General features: G+C 41.0%; 1 protein-coding gene across 13 annotated transcripts in view; it reads left to right on the top strand.

Annotated features, from left to right (window-relative positions):
- msi2b (musashi RNA-binding protein 2b) overlaps positions 1 to 20,201 on the top strand; it is a 224,939-nt gene that overhangs the window by 58,606 nt on the left and 146,132 nt on the right. For all 13 annotated transcript variants that reach the window (XM_056756457.1, XM_056756450.1, XM_056756455.1 and 10 more), the window contains exon 6: positions 4,820 to 4,912. In XM_056756457.1, the coding sequence (XP_056612435.1) occupies positions 4,820 to 4,912 (93 nt within the window). The remainder of the gene's footprint in view (positions 1 to 4,819; positions 4,913 to 20,201) is intronic.

The following is a 20,201-nucleotide window of genomic DNA, read 5'->3' as shown; positions in this document are numbered from 1 at the left end:
TAATGAATCAATAAGTTGTTTATCTTAACATAAATAATGCCAATCCTTGCAGACACCCAACTCTTTTTTATGACGATTTCAATGGCAGATCAGTTTAACGCATTATAAAGCCAGAATACACTACATCTCTGATCGTGTGCACTTGTTTCAGCACCGGTAGAAACCTTCAGCTTGACTTGCATCTCCTGGAAACATTGTGTCTGCTGACATTCCCGTTCACTAGAGAAAGGCAAGAAATGTTCTCCAGGCATGCCGAGTTGCATCAAGCAATACTGGTGGAAGATGACAGGGGTTGAAACAGCAACATCAGCACCAGCAGCCGACTAAAAGCAACAAACTCTGCTGCTCTGCATAAATTCATACGCGCAGTATCTCTAAACATACTGCTTATGCTTTATCACACATTACGGCGTGCCATTCTTATATCTCAGCTCTGGTGCGAGACGCGCTCTTTCATATTCATAGATTTTCACGGCTGAATTTTTAAGGTCTTGCGGTAGCGAAACTTCCTGCAATATGTCATCACTTTGGCAGACGTTCTCTGCCCCTTTACCGGGGTTTGTATCCTATTCATAATTGTATGAATAGGATACAAAATCTGAAAGAACATTTTTTTGAGACATTTTTGAGGCTTGTCTAAACGTGTTGTGTTTTTTTGTACATTTTAGCAAATACATTATGGCTGCAATCTGTGACATTTTCCTCTTTTTGCCATTTGTCTTCAAAACACAAAGTTTCGGGTTACTTTATCTTCTTATATTCACATAGGTTCAAGTCCAATGTCAAACTTGCATCTCCTGCAAAATCGCACATGACATTTTAGATTAGAAATCATGATTATAAATTAACGTTCGCAAAATGGATTCAGGGAAAGCTTTACCGTTTTAAATACTTTTATTTTACGTACTTGATCAATAATTTTTTTTATTTCTAACTAAAAAATGGTGTACTAGCCCTAAAAAAAGTGTGAATAATATAGTAAAAAAATAAAATTATATACAAAATGTATGAAGCTAAATTCAAATAAATAAATACGATTATATATACACATTGTCTGAAGCTAAATTCACAGTGACAAGCTAAATTTCTGAATGTAAGTTTGTAGTAATTTCTTCCATACATTGTAAGAGACATATTTGCTTTTATAGACTCTATAGACAAATTTAGTAGCTAAGAAAAACGCAAAAAAATGTTCCATAGTCATGTGCTGTATGTCTTTCTTTTCTTTGACTATACCCCCACTCTTCACTACCGTAATTTGTCTGCAACACCGTTTCCATGTCTCAACTGTGTTAAAGGCTTTCCCATAATATCTGACATGAATGCGTTTTCAAATTTGCACAGATAATGAGCGGCTGTAAATGGACGTGTTAAAGTCGAAGCTGTGAATCCCTCAGCAGTAGGCAGAAGGTTCCTTTCGCCAGAATGCGCCGGTACAGGACATGTTCGAGCTATTCGTACCCGACACCTTTCAGTCACAGCCCGCTGAGGTTAGCTCGAACCTCTCCCTCATGACTCACACGTTACTGCTGCATATGTCTTAAAGCGACATGGTGTTTGATAAGCTGCCGAGAAGGAAGGAGAGCAAGGACGAGCCAGACGCTCTCACAGAAGTCCTATAATCAAAGCTTGTCTGGTGGACTATCTGCTTTTCCTATATAAGCAACGACTAATTAAATTGCACTTTTCAGTAGCCTGTTGTCTGCTTCTCCAGATTATTTCTTTGAAGCTTAAGGGTCAAGAAAAACTCAATAAAATCCAGCTCAAGCTGGTTTAGTGGTCATTGATGGTCTGCCAACCCGGTCTTTTTGCTGATTTTATAGGGGTATTTGGGTACTTGGAAAGTATCAAGACCTTCCTAAAACAGTTAAGACCTGTAAGCCATCTTATGTTTTTCAGCAGTGTTTTTGGGGGGTTTTGAGCACATAGAAGGCATCGAGACAAGCTTAAAGCCGTTTAGACCAGCAGAACATCTTTTTTCTGACTGATGTGGACCATAAAGTCACATAAACCAGACCACAGTGGTTTTCTGGTCTCCCACACCTGGTCAAGGTTGGATACTTATAAATCAGCTAGATCAGCCTAAACCATTTGAGACCAGCAAACATTTTCTATTTTCATTAATATTGTCCTTTTTTTAAATAAAATGTCGCCAAGATTTGTTTCAACCAACAACTTGGTCACGTTGGTCCGATTACCTGTCTTAAATGGGGTTTGAGCACTTGGTAAGCTGCAAGACCATCATAAACCAGGCTTAGACCAGCAAACCAATTAATGTTTTTTACATGACCTTTTTCTGAATCAACTCTAAAACATTAATTTCTCTCATTGGTGTAGTCAGTTTTTACTGATGTGGACCCTAAAGTTGTATACAACAGACTAGGTGGGTTTGCTGGACTCACAAACCTGGTCAAGATGGTGTTAGCTGGTTTCAATAGATTGTGTACATTTGGAATGTTAAGATCTTATTTTTATAAATAAATATTTTTTTTCCCCTGAAAAATCTGTTATTGTCACAGTCATTATAGTCATACGTGGCTGCTCTTTATTATTTCAGAATAAAACGTCGAACATACTCGTTTCTGTCATCATCGTGGTCATTACATTGTCCACACCAGCGCTCCGAATGCTAATGAGTTAGCCGAGCTAGCAGTGTCAGCAGCGCGATGTGTTTGTGAGGCATACTATCTGCCGCCAAATCCCGAGAGAGGGAGCGTGGAAAGAGCAAAGGCCTGCTGTTGTCTCTTGTCACCATGGAGAGAAATGGACGGAGTAATTGCGTTGTTCCAGGGCCTGAGGAATCCCATCAGCCAGAAGCCGGTGCTGTCAGAGGACATAAAGATGCCACTAAAAACTTAACTCTCCACTGACACGTCAGGCGGCCCAGGCCTGCACAAAACGACAGGGGAAAAGACAGACAGATTAACCATGGTGGGGTGCAGATGAGAGCGAAAGTGCTTTGGAGAGGGTTTGGGATGCAGCCAGCACAGATGAGAGCTGAGTGTTGCGGTTGCCAAGATGGTGTATGATGGATTTGAACGAAGTCAAAGTAAATGCTCAGGGTTGCTTCATTTTTTTCTATGTCAGCTGTGGTTGGGGAAATACTGGGGTTTAATGTGTAAATGAAGGTTATTTTTTCTCACTGTCAATAAGCACATGTTTTGGACATTTTTGATGATGGGATGGGATTAGGAACCGAGCTCACAGGGATTGTTCTCAGACCTTTTGCTAAGGTTCTCTAAAAGTTCTTTCAAAGTTATCAAAGACGCTCTTGCAGTAATATAACGAGTGCGTTTAATCAACACTGTATGAAATTGCTTAATGTTCTAAAACGTTATAAAAACATACGTATAAACAGAGACAGTAACATGTTTTTACTCTACTCAAGTACATTTTTGTACAACTTTTAAAATTTGACTTCACTACATTATAAAGCAAATATTATACTTTTTCCATTTCATAAATATTTAAAGTAAAAAAATCAACATTGGCCTGTTTACAGTATGAAATGTAATGAAATACAATGGTTTTTATGTGTAAGACATTCTTCAAGTTCAAATACATAAATACAAGAAACAAATTTCTAATTGTTTAAAACAGATTTTTTCCAAATCTGCCAATGGGGCAAGAACACTTGAAGTTAGTGTTACATTTTTTGCATGTTTTAAACATTAACCTAATAATTATTATTCGTTTGATTTAATTTTGAAAGAATAAAATGTTTAGTTTGAAACTAGTTGTTTTCCCAGTGTATAAAAACATTGTTCTCGCATTTCTAAAATAAAAAAATTCTTAAAATAATGCCAATGTTAGTGAAACTTTCTCAAGATATTTTTGTTATGTGATGTTTTGTCACTGGCTAAAGCAGTTTTTTATACACAAACTAGGTTGTGTTTTTTAATATTTGGGAGACACAATGGTTGTATTCACACCCATGTCTCCTCCTTGAGCGTCACTGCTCAACGTTTCAGGAGAGCAAGCACTGCTGTGCCACAACTTCAATGACATAAGCTCACATTTGATAAAAATCCGCATGGGTTTAACAAGAGTGGGGTTTGACAAGTTTCTTTTTGTGAACTTCAAAAAGGCCTTAACATTGCCCGAGGAGCTCTCTTGTTAGCCGTTATCGTCGCTCTATATGATAGGTGGGCTATTTGATCTCAGTGCACCAACTCGCAACGCAATTAACGAAAAGTCGGGTCTCGCCGCTCCACTTCTCCAGCAGGGAGAGTAAATTGTGTTTTGAAAAATGGGCCGGTTGCATGACTGCGACCTCCGTGGCTGTCTCTCTGGTTGAGATCTCGCCTGGTTCGCTGTAGCACCTCTGACACCTTTTGTTTGTAACTCAATTAAAGCATCTTTGAAGGTCTATCCAAGCAGCTCGCGACGTGCCTTTCTCAAGAACTGTCCTGTTTCCTGACGAAATGTTCCAGTTCCAATTTTCTTAAATGGGACAGGGGATCGCGGCTCGGGTCTTCTCGCACGCAAGAAAAACACCATTCACAGCTCAGGTGTTTCTGTTAGTGTGAAACAAAAAGTGTAAAGTCTGTAATGCTGAGAGAGAGAGGACAGGTAGCTCTGAGTTTACCATGCTAGGTGTTACCAAGTCCCCAAGCACTCTCTCACACACTCAACAAATCGCACACTACATCCTCTTTAGTGTCCTCATGGGACCAAAAACCCTCAACCGGTCATCTCCCAATTCACTTTTTTCTCCATCAGAGCTTCCTCGAGCCGCTTTTGTCTGCCGTTCGTTTGATGTTTTTGCTCAGAAATGCTTTCACATGGGCCTAATCTCTTGTCTTCTCTTCTCTTCCAGATGGTCACGAGAACAAAGAAAATATTTGTAGGCGGATTATCGGCTAACACAGTAGTTGAAGATGTGAAGCAGTATTTCGAACAGTTTGGCAAGGTAAGGTCCCTTTATTTTCCTTTGGCTAATTTCATGGACAGATGCTCGCGTGTGATGAGGAACGCCGTCCGTCAGTGAACTCTTTCATGTGAAGGCTTTCAAGCGGGTTGAGATGGTTTAGAGATGAAAGACCAGTCCAGTGTTTATCTACTCTGGCGGACGTAGCAAAAGCATCCCGCTCAAAGCTGAACAGTTGAATGTGCATTGACAACTGTTAGTAAGACATTTGTCAGTTCATTTCCCTGAACAGTGTGAATGCTGTGATTCTGTGGCAGTTCCAGTATTGGTTTTTGTTTGAGCGGACCAGTCATGTGACCCTTATGAAAATTAACCACGGTTTAACCATAGTTTCGACCTACAATAGTAACCGGAAATTAACAATGGTTTCACCACTGTTACCATAGTTTAACCATGATATTTCTAGAATTATTATTTTTTGTCACAAACATAGGCGTATAAATATGGATAGTTGACAAATGTCCTATGATGTGAGACAGGAAAAATGTAGGAAACGATCTGTTACTTATATATTATTTTGCATTACTAAAGTATAATATTTGCATATTTATACATATATTTAATATAAAATATTTATATAATATAAAATAGCATATTAGATATTTATCTTCAAATGTAACTTTCACACCATAGGACAAAAATATTAATATTTGTATATTTATAAATATAAATATATTTAATATAAAATGTAAAATTTTTATAAAATATAAAATAGCGTAATAGATATTTATCTTCAAATTTTAGCTTTCACACCATAGGACACATTTGCACATTTATTTGTCACTAATATATTGGGAAATATTAGTCTGGTGAATATAAATATAATATATATTTAAATATAAAATAAGAATATACAATGAAAACAAAATTAAGATTTAGCTTGAGTTATTTGTTGTTAAACTATGGTAATAAAGATGGGAATCCTTTTACAAAAAATATATAACTAATAAATAAAAATAATAATTTTTGATGATTTTTGATGATATGATTTTCCCGATTTTTTTTGAGCGTGTTAATTACAATTTCTTATTTTGGTTATTTTTATTGTATAATAACCAGCCTCTGTTGAGGTCCAAGAGTTTCGATCCAACCCGCTCGGTAAAATACACAAGGAGCGTTTTTCGCACGCTCTATCTACAGCATGCCTGTCAAAGATAGATAGCCGACGCTTATCGTCGTGTCGCCCGGATGAACTTTTCTGTTAGCTGTATGATATGACTTTGTGTAAGCTCACTGTCTCCTATTTCAAGCCGTGTATAAGTACCAAGCTCCATTTGTTTGTAATCAGCTGTGTCTGAGTGGACCTAACACACACTTGACTTGATTGAAGGGCTCAATTATGCAGATGTTTTACTTGCCCCGCGCCGTACGTCTTGCCCTGGGGGTGTTTTCGCCAGCGCTGGCGCTGACGGCAGACAACCGCTAAATCATTGTGATTAAAGGAGCGGCGGAAGATTTGTAGCTTCTTAGGTCACTACTCTATATTAGTCTTTCTACAGGCCGCTTTATTGCGCCGCAATCATCTACGGTCTTTACGTACAGGCGTAGGTTGTTATTTTGCTCCAATAATGCACAATGGGGTGCTAAAGACCTCAGCGCCCATGTTGGTTGTAAGTTGTCAAAAGGATGGGAATTAATGAAGTGGCCATCTTAGGAGAAAAGGAATTGACCGTTGGTAGTTTAGCTTGCACACGGATTTGAGGCCTCAAAGTGAGTTGTTAGAAGGTTGGATGCTCATTTACCTCAAACTCTTGATGACTCTGCAAGTCTGCCCACCTGGAGGTTGTGCCACGCCGGTGTCAGTCCAGCTGATACCCGGAGGTTTGCGTGTGTGGGTGTGTGCGTAGGCCAATTAACAGTGTCTCCTGGCGAACGGTGAGTAGAAAGAGAACCAGGTTCCTGGGAGGAGAGCAGGTGGCGCGGGGCAGCGGGGTCACAGGATCTGTCTCCTTAGAAGCTTTGTTCTTCCTGAGCCCTTTTTCTGTGCCATGACAGCTTACACTCGGGGAGGAAGGTCTCACACACACACACGCACTTAAGCAATACTAACAGGCATTTATTGCACAACACTGCCGTAATACAATGTGCACAATGGCTCTTTGAGTTAGATCCACTTTTCATTAGAATACAGTCGTTTTGTGCTAATGCGCTACGCTACGTTAGTTTGTTGTTTTAAAGCATGACTGAATGAGTCCCGTTGGAAAAGTTTTAGACGTTTAATACCACCGACTCAATGCATGTGCGATGTCAAATCCATGTGTTATGATTAAATATTATCTGGTCAAGATATTTTATTGATTTTGTCATGAATTTCCCCCTCACACAAACACACCAGTCATGTAAACTTTCATGTGCCCTAATTACATCGAATGGCTTAAGCTTATTCATAGGTTTATGGTAATCGGCTTGGAGTAGGTCTCAATACAAAGTATATTTATTCTACGAAGTTGCAACAACTCCTGTTTACTTCATCACTCCCTCTCTCTTTCTCTCTCACGTGGTTGCTTGCAGTGCTGCTGTGGCCAGGCTTCAGTTTCATTAGGCCTGAAAGTTGTTTCCAAGCCAGTGCTCCTCCACAATCGAGCCTTTATGCTTCCTTGCCCTGGTTCCCATATCGGCCTGGGCGATAGCCAACCTTTGCTGTCTCGAGGGCAACTTTTTAACCTTTTCCAGCCCAGATAGAGAGTCACTGGAAGCGCTGAAACATGAAAGTTATGTCTCACATTACTCTTTGTGTAAAGGATAATGAGATATTGTGTGTGAGAGAAGGACAGAAGTTGGGTGTACTGGTGTTTGGATCATAGGTGGTATTACATGGATGAAATACAGTTTTGTCCAGTCACAGTCCACGAGCTGTTTGTTTTGTGAATTTAGTGAAATGTAACATAGCAGTGGGAAACCGAATAATCCGAAACAGCTCTTGATTTCGTAAACTATTGTTTATGTTGCCCACAGGGTACCATTCTCTCTATTTTTGTCCTTGAACACGTTTTCATTTTCTCTGTTGTCCTTTCGACTCATGACTCACTTCCCGGCCCACGTTGAACACCGGACACACTTAGCCATAATGCACCGGTGTTGGTGACAGACTGCGTATTGTCAAGCTGTTGTACAAACATGTCACCGTTTTTTTTCTTTCGAGGGCCGTGGATAGTGTGCTGTCTGTAATGAATGCATCATGAGTGCTCACTGTTAGTTAATTTAGCATACCTGGTGAACCGCTAACATTTAATAAAGGCATTCGATGTACCGCGGGCTCGGGTAATAAAAACAGTGTACTACTCTATTTGCAAGCCATACCGCATCACTGAGCCCCAAAAGTCTGCTTTAAAAAGCTTGTTTAATGAAAGGTGGGTTTGGTTTGAAGGGTTACGCTCATACAGGGGGGAGGACTTTGGAAAAATGACCGTAGGTTGAGTAATGGCAGCCCTCCGAAGTTGTTTTAAAGATGCATCATTTTTTCCCAAGGAGTGTTTCTTACTGTGGCCCTGAGCTTGTTCACGGAATGTTTTGAGTCTGATACATAGTGAAGTCAACCTAATTTTATGGTTAAATTTTACTATTTTACAAGGTGGCGAATTTGTATGAATTGGTACAGTGTTCAAAAAACGACGCAAGCATGAAGGTCCACCCCTAAAAACATCTGTCATCCAGGCGAGATAAAACAGAATAGTACAAAATGAGTGTAAAATGTTTTTTCAAATATTAAGACAGTCTCCATGTTGAAAGCACTATATAAATGCATTGAAGTGGAGGAAAAGATTAAAGTTACCGTGCATAAGAAAATAATATAGATTAACAAAGGCTTCTCTTAAAAGTCATGAAACTTTATAAAACTTTATAATACAATTGGTTATACTAGAGATGTTTTTTGTGTATTAAGTCTAGTAATTCACAGTATTTATACAGTGTGTTGCTTTAGCTTTGTCAGTTTATTTTCTTTTAATGTCTTCGAAGGAACTCCATTGTCTGTGCCGAGATGTTATTTCTTATCAAAAGGCCCTTTAGAATACCTTCTTCCCTAAGACCGGTCGGGGAAGTGTCCTCCATTCACTGCGAGGGTTGGCGGTAAATCCCAGCGGACATCTGTGGAGCCCGAAGCCCTTAAATGTTCTCCACACATCAGTGGCCTCACACAAGTGGGAAGTCGCTAACAAAAGGTAGACATTCTTAAGGGCGGCTGAAATACTCAATCACGGGCTCCCCGCTCTCCAGTGCCCTCTGGAGTGAAGGGAGAAAACAAATGAGAATCCGGTGAGGAGTCAAAAGGGAAGGTGAGGAACAGAAGCAGCTTTTGAACTGCTTGGGATTAGTTCTCTCTTCAAACTCCTCCCCCCTCCCCTCACGTTCTGACCCCTCGTCTCAACGCCCCCACCCAACTCCACTCATCCTTGGAGCTCACACTCGCATTTGTTTCACCGGCGAGTTTTAAACAAGGTCTCAAAATGGCTTTCGTAGCGCTTGTGTTAACCAGTGAAACCGAATCTTCTTGTGAAGATTGAAAACACAATTGATTTTGGGCAGGGCTGAGGTCGCCGACCCGGACCTCGCTCGCTTTCCGCCCATCTGCGCTGGCGCTCGCCTCATGATTGATCTCTGTCCTTCTTAGTTTTGTTTGTGTGTCATTGTCATTCCTAGAATTCATCACTTATCAAAATGTCACCTTGCATTTCTAACCTGCGTGTTTTTTGTACACAGTGAAAGATATCCGATGGAATTCCGGTCCGTGTTTTGAAGATTGTGTGTGTGTTGTTATTGCATATACTATCAAAGGCTAATTGTTCTCGCCAAATTTTAACCAGCCCGAGTGTCTTTCTTAACCTCCGTCATAGGAATTTGTTATCATAATAGTCTACGAATGCAGCGGGGACTGTTTTTATATTAAAAAACTCAATATTTCTTCTTTCATTATGTACCAGGGATTTAGAAAAGCTATCTTCTGAAAGTCGGAGTGTAAATGATCTTTAAAGGAGTTTCGCTGAAAGAAATATAAAACGAGGAGTACCCAGAAGATTTTCCCTCAGTTGTTGAAGCTTTATACCCAGCGACTCGCTCGTGGTTACAGGCTCGACGAGTCAGACAGCGAGAGCCGGGGCTGTTTGAAGGAAAAATGAGACAAATGATTTAACACTCTTCCTGACCTTTATTTGCTCTAAGTATTGGCTGTGTTTCCAGGAGTCAAGGGGGGATGATTTTAAAACGCCCACTGGAGAATCGGAAGTTAAACTGCTTCTTGGCAATGACTTCCATTTTGATTTTGCTCTTTTCTTTCCAGTCTCCTTAGTTCGGCAGTACATCTTGTTGTTCGGGACCTCCCCGGAGTACATCATTTATAACCTTGCAGTGATGGATTGGTCTTTCTTTAGTTGCCTTGTATGCACCAGAAGGCCTCTGCGCTTGTACATTATCCATATCAGGAGACTAGTTGTTTCTGCTTGGACGGCATTATTTACCTGGACGACTTTAATTCGTCTCGTCCAATGGAGAGAGAGCTTGACCACATTTGGCTAACTTAATCACTTTAATCATTCTGTTAATTGCTTTTCCCCGTCAAAAGTCCCGGTGCACTGGGATGATTTAGAGGGCGTGAAAGCTGGTCTCAAGGTCTTATAGACTGCGTCAGAGCCGAGGCGACGCTTCCTTGCATCAGGCTGTCTTTTTAAGAGAATAATGTATGCGTTTAGATTGTCTGGCGTATGATGTTTAAGTGCGGGTTGACTTATTTGAAACTTTAAAAACACTTTAAGATGTTTAGTTAGTGTTTGGGTTTTTGTGATTTAAGCTTTCGGATGGGAGACACACCTTTAGAACATTGAATGGAGAGTTCACCCATGAATATTAAATCTGGAGATTGAAGAACTCATGCGCCTTCATGTTGTTTTACACCTGTGTGACTTGTTTATTTGTGGAATATGACCCCTGGTGTCATTGCTCGTAGACCTTGGTTCAGCTGAGCTGGTGTTATCCAAGTCAATCTTCCAAGAGGGTATCTTTCTAAGTGTGGATTGCCTTTGAACCACTGGGTCACATTTGGAGGGATACGCCCTCGGGGTCAGTCACATCCGTTTAAAGGGCCAGCTATTTTTAAGATGATTGACCGTGATTGAGGATTTGCAGACCCCGCAAAGCTCCGAGATAGCAAGCATCAAACAGCAGGCCAAAGAGAAAGATGGAAGGCAAAACGTTTCTCTTAGATTGCCCGCATTTTTGGTCAAAAGATCTGCACGGGCTTCGTCTCAACCTTCTGCACTTCTTGCATTATCAGATCAGCTTTGGCCGGTCCCACTGCGCCTGAAGCCTCAGCAGCCGATTGCGATCTTTTCCACCTCTCCCTAGGCATGGAGCGGACCAATTAAATCAGCTCGCCGCTCTATTAGGATTTAACGGCAAAAAAAGTTACCCATTTCTATAGAAACCGTGACATTTCCAATCCTCCTACCAGCGCCGCCCGTTCACCTGTGGAGATAGCCTTGGAGTGGTAATAACTTTTGACTCAGGGGGGCTCCTGTGATCTTCAAGCTGGAGGAGCCGCTTCCAAGATGTGTCCTCAAATAAGCCTGCACCTGCCAGGCCGGCTCTTAGGGAGAGAGACACCGCTGTGGCCCGTTCTGCTGTGAGCTCACAGGAAGTCTGCTGTGGGATGATATTCCACAAAGCTGTCCGGGAGCACAGAGCAATAGCAGGCCTTGAGTGACAGCTCGCAAACGTGGTGTTTCCCAAAACAGCGTTATCTCGCCGTAGTTCAGACCGTGGTCCGTTGTGAACTCCAAGCAGCTTTGGTCCTCGTTTTGTGCCAAATATTTTAATTTCTCCTTCGGTGGAGAGATTGATACGCTCGCGCATCTCTCATCAGCTCAGAGTGCCGGATACGAGAAAGGGGAACATTTAAACGCTCAGCTTGAAAACAGTCAGTGTGAGCCGGAGAGAAAGAGGAGGAGATGAGAGCGAAATTATAACTAGAGTTGTCTCTCCTCGGCGTCCCTCCGAAATCTGATTGGGCTGACAGCATGGGTGCTTATTTGGCGCTGGGCCGCCTGAACGCTACCACGCTGTTACATGTCGTGCGCGAGTAATGCAGGAAAAAACACATAAAACAATGTCCCATTGGGATAACAACCTCTTCCACTCAAAATGCTTTGAAAGCTTTAAATGGCCTTGTTTCCGTCCCCTCCTTATGCTTACTAGAAACTATTGCTTGTTTTGTTTTTTCTTGCGGCTTGATGCAAAGCTTTAATGAAGCCTCAGAGGTATTGGGCATCATATGCAATTACCGGGCTTACACAGCGGAGAATCGCTGCATAACATACGCTACCAGGAACCCGCCGCTGTGTAGGGGCTCCGCTGGAAAGCTGCCAGTTAAGTGTGAGTGAGATGTACAAGGACGAGACTTAAGAAACAGCGTCAACCACACGCACAATAATTAGATGGAATGCGCTATGAGCCTCTCTTAAAGGGCATGTCCTCTCATATGAATGTCAACAACTGTGAGGTTCTGCTGTGTTTCTTCAGTAGATGTGTAGATGGAGGCAGGGGGGAGGCGCTAAGGATAAATGGATAAAGCAGATTGGATTGATAAATATATTCGCTGCATGCTGACATGCTGGCTTTTGTGTGTGTGTTAGCGAGCTCTTCAAGAATGTTTGCGCCGTTTGAGGCGACCGTTCGAGGAAGCGGTGAGGGGCTCTCCAGACCGCAGCTCTAATTAACTCAATTGCCAATACATTACCTGCCTTTGTTTTGTATTTCTTAGCAGACTTCATAGGGATTGTGCGATAGCATGCGGCCCCAGCCGTCATCGTGGAGCGCTGTGAGTTTGAATACGCACCGTGGGGGTTGTGGGGTTATTGTCTGCGGAGATGGATCCCGTAGTGCGGTCTAGAGAGAGGCCAAGGTTAAATAGTCCCCCGCAGAAACCCTGCCGAAGCGGTCGAGATGGAATGAATGGGAGTCCTCAAATAGAAAGAGAAAATGAGTCGAAAAATGTAAAGCTTGCGATGAACACGATTTGTCTGTTCAGAAAAACAAGCAAATTTACCTTTCAGAATAATACGTCTTCATCGCGCTGAAACGGACACGATCCATCACGTCCCAAAGTTCTTTTTGTCAGATTTTAATTGGACGAGCAGGTCCGGGCACGTCTCTCCACTCTCTAATGACAAACACATTTGCAATGACAGATATATACCAGACCTCAGGAAATGATACTTCCTCCGGCGAGCAGCTCCAGAACGGATCCAGTGCGCCTGCTGCCCTCCTCCCTCCATTGGCTTCCTTCCCAGTCAGCGATCTTTTTTAGATTTGACTTATGAAAATAAAAACACTCGCAATCCATTAAAATAAATTATATTTTGCTGACTGATTTATCATCCCCTGAAGGTTTCGAACAAGAATAACTCGGCATTAAATGTCACCTTGAAATGGATTAAGGGAAAGATAGATATCGTAATTGTTTTTTACTGTGCGCGAATAAGTTTTGTAGCGTATTTCTGCTCTCCTGACAATCTTTATCAGCGGCGATTCAAAATGTCGCAGGGATTCTTTTGTAAAGACAGCTTGTCAGTTTTTGACGCCATCGAGGAGGAGTTGACCGGCCTGCTGGAGCTGTTGCCTTGAGAGATGAACTTCACAATGAGAGAGTGAATGATTCAGATGATTAAAAAGAGGACGAGAACAAGCGCTCTAATTTCCCTCCACAGCAGGTGGTCGTCATCCATCCTTCCAAACAGCTGGTGGGAGGGAGGGCTGGGGGCTGGTGAGGAAGGGGTCCAGGCCCGATGCCCCCGTCACCCGCCTTAATGACAACACGCTGCTTCCCAGTCGTCCAAACAGCAGCCATTGCACAGATGTTTAATCTGCGTTTCTGGCAAAATGATGTTGAGACCACTCCGAGACGTTTTCAAATCGCCATGAAGTGCTGGCCTAGTCTTCTGAGTGGCTACAAATTTTGAATAGCATGAAAACATGTTTTTTTCCGATGTGGGAAATTTACAAAATTTCACAACGTTTCTAGTGTTCCTGTAGCTCAGTTGGTTGAGTTAACCCAAAAAAGAAAATTCTATTGTATCATTTACTTACTCTCTTGAGATTTCAAAGGTGTATGACTTTCTTTCTTTTGTAGATCAAAAAAGAAGGTATTTTGAAGAATGTTGGCGAACAAACAATGGTGGTATGCATTGACTTGCACTGGTTTTGTCTATACAATTGAAGTCGTCAATTGGTGCCACGATTGTTCAGTTAATAATGAAAACTTTCTTAAGAAGTTGGCTAGTCAACCATTGTTTTGCTAAATATATATTTTTATTCCTATTAATACATCTTAATTCTTACATTTTACATCTGTTACATTTATGCTATTTTAATAACTTTTATTTCAAAAGAATTGAAAAAATAGAAAATTTAGTAAGTCCAAACTTTTAAACAGTAGTAAATGCAGTTAAGACATGTTCCCATTCACGTCGTTTGAGCTTGAACGCTCATTTGACCATTGGAATATTAAGCCTTGCTTCCTAATCCATTCCCCCCTTCGCCTCCATCATTTCCATGCCCTCTCTCTATGCGGAAAAGTGAAAAAGTGGAAGCAGCCACAAATAAAATCAATGGTGCTAAAGGGGTAAACACAACTAGCACGAGAAGAGCCAGCTAACCGCATGCCACACATCTGTTTGAAGTGCCAACGTTAGGGGCAACCAGACGTAGACTCACAGCGTGATGCGTCTGGAGAAGAAAGGCCAACTGACTTTAGTTTAGGGGTCCAGACTTAATTAAAATTATCACACGCTGCAGAGAATCAAGCGGAGATGCGCGGCGCGTTCCGCCACGATAAACAGAAAGCTGGTGTAAAAGGGACTTTGGCCCCACCTCCTCGTTCGTTTGATCTGTCGCAATGGTCCTAACAGGCTGACCGCATCACCATGGGTATCAAAGGGAGGTCTTTTAAGTCTCCACAATCTCCTGCACCATGGCGGTCCCGCGCTCTGGGGTGAAGGTGCCATCTCTGCTAATTATTTAGCATCAGGAATGAGTTTGATTTAGACCTTGATGTTTTATTGGTTGATGTCTTCAGATGGTTCTTGTCGCTTCCTTTCTCACTGCTTTCTTTTTTAATCCAACAGTACTGATGGGTGCTATTCTCGGGGTGCCAGGCTGTCCATAGTTGGCATAGGCTGGCAATCTCTTTGTTTAGGAAGGTGTTGGGTGGCAATCGACACAGTGAATGAAGGGGATTTCAGTGGTTATGTTTTCTCTCCTTTCTTTTGCTCCTTTCTAACTTTTGGTGTTCTCGTCAACAGAAGATGATTATGTTCATTCTAAGGCTGTTAGGTCCAGTTTCACCTGTGGACCTATTTAGACATTTTTTTTAAATGTAATCGTTTTTGTTCAATTATTGTCCTTGGTGTCAGTGGTTTTTTAGGCTGGTCCGGTGAAGCCGGGAAGATATTTGCATGTTGTAGGTCGGAGTTAAAGTTGATCTTTTTCAACGTAGCTGGTCTAAATTTGACACACATCAAATAATAAGCTTTTGCTGCCTCTACAGCAGAACTTTCTGTCTTTCATTTTCTCCCTTTTACTGGAGAACTGACCTTGCTCCCATGAGCTTTGCTCAGCCAAGCCCTTTCCACTCCTGAAACAGATAACAAGCTTGCTCTCTGCCTCCGTCCTGCTTCGTCATGACCTTTCATTTCATATCTTCCTCCATCCTTCTGTTCACCCACTTTTTGTTTCAGCTCCCTCCTAACTTTGTGTGGAAATGGAAAGCAAATTTTCCATTGATAGCCTGTAATATTCTACAATTTATTTTAAACCATTTGAGATGTTCAACAGAACAGTTTTACCTTCATAACATTTTTAATGTCCGTGCACCAAAGTGCACCGATGCATGTTGTTATCAATAGATGCATGCATTCTACGGTATATATTTCCTGTAGCTTTGTTTTAAATTAAAGCATTTATTTGTTGATAATTCAGAAACGCTCTTAATAGCACGTATTGTGCAGTGATCGCTTTGTTTGCGTTAAGGTCATTTTACCGTGTTTTTTACGATGAACTTTTGTTGGATAAAGCGCATTAAAAATGAGACAAGAAGCAGGCTTATATTGGGCAGCTAAACAATGAAACTGCGGTTTCTATCCTGTTAGGCAGTGAATAATTGCATGTTGCCAGAATACGCCAAGCTTGAATGTGACCTTTCAGCAGCACAAAATACATATACATGCGCTGTGGCAAATAGATTTCATTCTGTGCGTCTTTTATATTCTAATTTAGTGGGAATTTATGCATGCCATGGGAGAGATTTCAGAGACGGCGTTCAAGCCTCTCAGATTTGCCGTTTGGAACATTAAACACAATGCACCGTGTAAAAGCATAGCTTGTTTGGAGTGAAGGATTTGAAAGAGAGAGAGAAGGCACGGGAGAGAGAGAATTAGTAAGTCGGGGAATGGAGAAAGTGAGTGACTTGTATCTGAGTTTTCCCTTCAGCTGCAGTGTGTGTATTTGCGTGTGTACGAGCAAGATTTTTGGCAGTTGCGCCTTTGCGCCTCTGAGTTCAGGAGTCGGGCTTCAATACTCTGCTTCCCCCCAACACACCTGATTCGCTCTGACAAAAGGCCCTAATGGCTCAATATTTTACCGTGGCGTTTGAAAACAGGCGGAGAGAGAGAGAGAGAGACTCTTCGCGCCCATCTGTCGCATCTGCTTCCTCTTCTACGTATGTGACATTCACTCAGGAGTCTTTTAATTCAGAAGCGCAACTTGGAAAGGGCTCTTCGAGCTCGTGACAAATTGCTCTGAAGTGCGATGATCGGATCGGGTTTGTCAACGTGAGAATTAGAGCGGAGCCGCATCTGTTTGGCACAGCCGTCGCTAGACAATTGAAACATTGTTAATATCAAGGTTAGGAAAAAACTTAAACGGGCATCATGTGTGTACGTTTCGGTGCAGATCTGCAGTCGAGATGAAGATAAATAATAAAATATTTTCCCAGTCCTTGTGGATTTACGAGTCTACGCTGGTTCCAAGTTGCCAACGCAGGCATCGTAAATATTAACCATAAATAAACAAACAAGCAAACAAACGAAATCAGTAGAAGCTGATAAAGTTGGTAATAAGAGTTCATTAATAACCGTAAACATCTGTTTTGTGTTAAACAACGCAGAAACAAAAAAGGCTTAGTCTATCAACAACTTTACCTCTACCAGCAGTCAGTTAACAACTACATCAAACTCAATTTCCAAAGGCTTGTTTCTGAGCTACTGAATGACCTTCAGTTTACACACTTTCCTGCCTGTGACGTGGAAGTGGGCTTTTTTCCCCCGTAGGGGCCAAACTGGGCAAACTGAGTGCGTTCTTCCAGCACTTAATAACCATTCACACTATCAGAATGCTTCATTACACACCTCGACCTCTGTGGCATTTTCTCTTCACTCCGGATTTTACGCCAGCTCGGCAAAAAAGAGTTGGGAAAGAAAGCGAGCGAGAGAGGGAAGGAAGGAAGGAAAGAGTTGGTGGAGAGAGAGCGAGATGGTCTGATTGTCAGGTGCAGTGTTTTGTAATTACTGTAGCTGCGGCTGTAGAGTTGAACTGTTCTGCTGGTTGGCTTTATTAGATTCTGTCAAACATCTCTCTCTCTCTCACACACACACACACACACACACAACACACTACACCCTTCTTTGTTTTAAACTGAATGCTTTCATACTAATAAAACCTGTTAGAGATAAGGTCTCCATTATTTCTCATCTCAACATGATGAAATTGTAAGTTCCGGACATTTTTTGCATAGAAAAGCTTAGTAAATGTAAGCAAGCTCTGAAATTAGTAAATAACTTCTCCTCCAGAGCTGTTTTATTTTACCTGTAAACCAGGATTTTTACTGGTGCCCGATAAGGACTAGATCATTTGTGACTCTGGACAACAAAACCAGTCTTATGGGTACATTTTTTCGAAATCTATATTTTTACATAATTTGATAGCTGAATAATTAAGCTTTCTATTGATGTATGGGTTGTTAAGATATGATAATATAATAAGATATAACTTTAAATATCTGGAATCAGAGGGTGCAAAGGGATCAAAATATTGAGAAAATTGCCTTTGAAGTTGGTAATAAGAGGCAATTTTACTGGTCATCCACTCACAAAAATAAAGTTTTGATATATTTACAAATGTAAATTTACAAAATATCTTCATTGAACATGATCTTTACTAAATATCTTAAGGATTTGTGCATAAAAGAAAAGTCTATAACTTTGACCCATACAATGTATTTTTGGCTTTTACTAAAAATGTTCCCCTGCTACTTAAGACTGGTTTTGATCCAGGGTCACATTTTATGTTGCCAGTATACATGAGCTCAATGTCAACGTTTCTTAGTTTCCTACAAAACTTCCACATAGCAACACCCTGGCAACAACCCCGAGCACACCACTCTTAAAAAGGATGTGTTAATGATTAACACATTTACAGTACGTGTAATTTTAACACATTTAATGAAAATTTTGCATGAATCTAGAAAGTAACAGCAGAAGTTGCTTTAACTGAACACAAAATTAATTGTTTAACCGATTTTAGCTGCATAGCAACAACCTGGCAACCACCAAGATCGCCCTAGTAGCTGCATAGCAACACCCTGGTTACTATCTTAAAGGGGAGAGTTTTGAGCTGTCACACTGACTCACACATTTAGCTTTAACGGTAGTTCAGTGCAGTCGTGTTTTGGGTATGTTGTATTTATTCATCTGTTTCTGTGGAGATGTTTTCTCGGTCCTCAAGGTCTTTGAGGTCAGTATATCTGTGAAGCCGATGACTGAAGTCACTGATATAATTAGCAGCAGTATTGTAGGAGAGAGAAGAGCACATTGAGTATCAGTTATCTGAAGATGCACTGACCTCTGCTCAGCTCTCTGAGTCAGCAACAGAGACTTGACCTACACACACACGCACGCTTACAGGCTCTCTCTCTCTGTGTCTCTCTTTATCTCTCTCTCTCTCTCTTGTCTCCTTCTCATTCCTTACACGCTCTCCAAGGTTCTGCCAGCTGGCAGTCGGGCAGCAGTCCTTATTTTATCTCATTTACAGAAACGTCATTGGCATTTTACGCATCATATACTCAGATGTGTCCTTCCAGGGCTGTGGATTTGTGGCCCGATGGATTGAAGTCTAGGACGCAAAAGAAGCGCATGTATGCTTTCCTGTATATTAGTGCTAGCAACGCCAAGGTCGTGGGTTCGATCCCAGGGGATTGCACATACTTAAAAACATAGTATATTATGATGCAATGCAAGTCACTTTGGATAAAAGCGTCTGCCAAATGCATAAATGTGAATTAAAAGTTCCAGTGAACATTATTCACATCATCAGATGTTTGAGACTCTCGGGCACCCATCAGAGCAAATTTGGTTAATAAAAATATCCTATATATATTATGTATTAGAAACAAATATTGATTTAGGGCTATTTCTTTTAGCTAATAACAATACAGTTATCATAATTAATGTTCAACATATGTGACCCTGGAGGACAAAACCAGTCTTAAGGGTCAATTTTTTGAAATTTAGATTTTTACATTATCTGAAAGCTGAAGAAATAAGCTTTTTATTGATATGTGGTTTGTTAGGATAGGACGCTATCGGCGGAATAACAACTGTTCACAAAGCTGGAATCTGAGGGTGCATAAAAAGCAAAGTATTGAGAAAACCGCCTTTGAAGTTGTAAATCTGAGGCACTTCAGCAAAATAAACAAAAATAAAGTTTTTTAAACTGTTGGAAATTTATAAAATATCTTCATGAAACATCATCTTTACTTAATATCCAATTTTTTTTGCATAAAAGAAAAGTCCATACCTTGTATTTTTGGCAATTACTAAAATGTTCCTGTGCTACTTAAGACTTAAGGTTTTGTTGTCCAGGGTCACATATGCACTTTGCTGTATGAAGCATCAAGTTGTATCCATAAATAAGTCTTTAATGTATTGCATAACTTTACATACCACTATTTACAGGAATGTACAATAAAATATTAGTAGAATTATAGTTGAATGATCTGTAATTCTTTCAAGCTTTTTTTAATGATGTATTTTATAGAGACTACATTGAAAGCCTGCATGATGGTGAGTGAATATCTCCAAACATAACAATAGCAAGAAAAAATCAACTGGTTTATCCAAGGCTAGGACCTCACAGTAAAGCAGGAATTCAAGTGTCTTCCTGTGTTCCCGTAACAGCACCGAGCTCTCAAGGGCCGTGACCGTGACTGTTGAATAAGACCCGTACCACT

Source organism: Triplophysa dalaica, chromosome 9 (genome assembly GCF_015846415.1).
Source record: "Triplophysa dalaica isolate WHDGS20190420 chromosome 9, ASM1584641v1, whole genome shotgun sequence".
Lineage (NCBI taxonomy): Eukaryota > Metazoa > Chordata > Actinopteri > Cypriniformes > Nemacheilidae > Triplophysa > Triplophysa dalaica.
The sequence above is the reverse complement of the archived record's forward strand: the minus strand, read 5'-3'. Positions and strand labels throughout refer to the sequence as shown.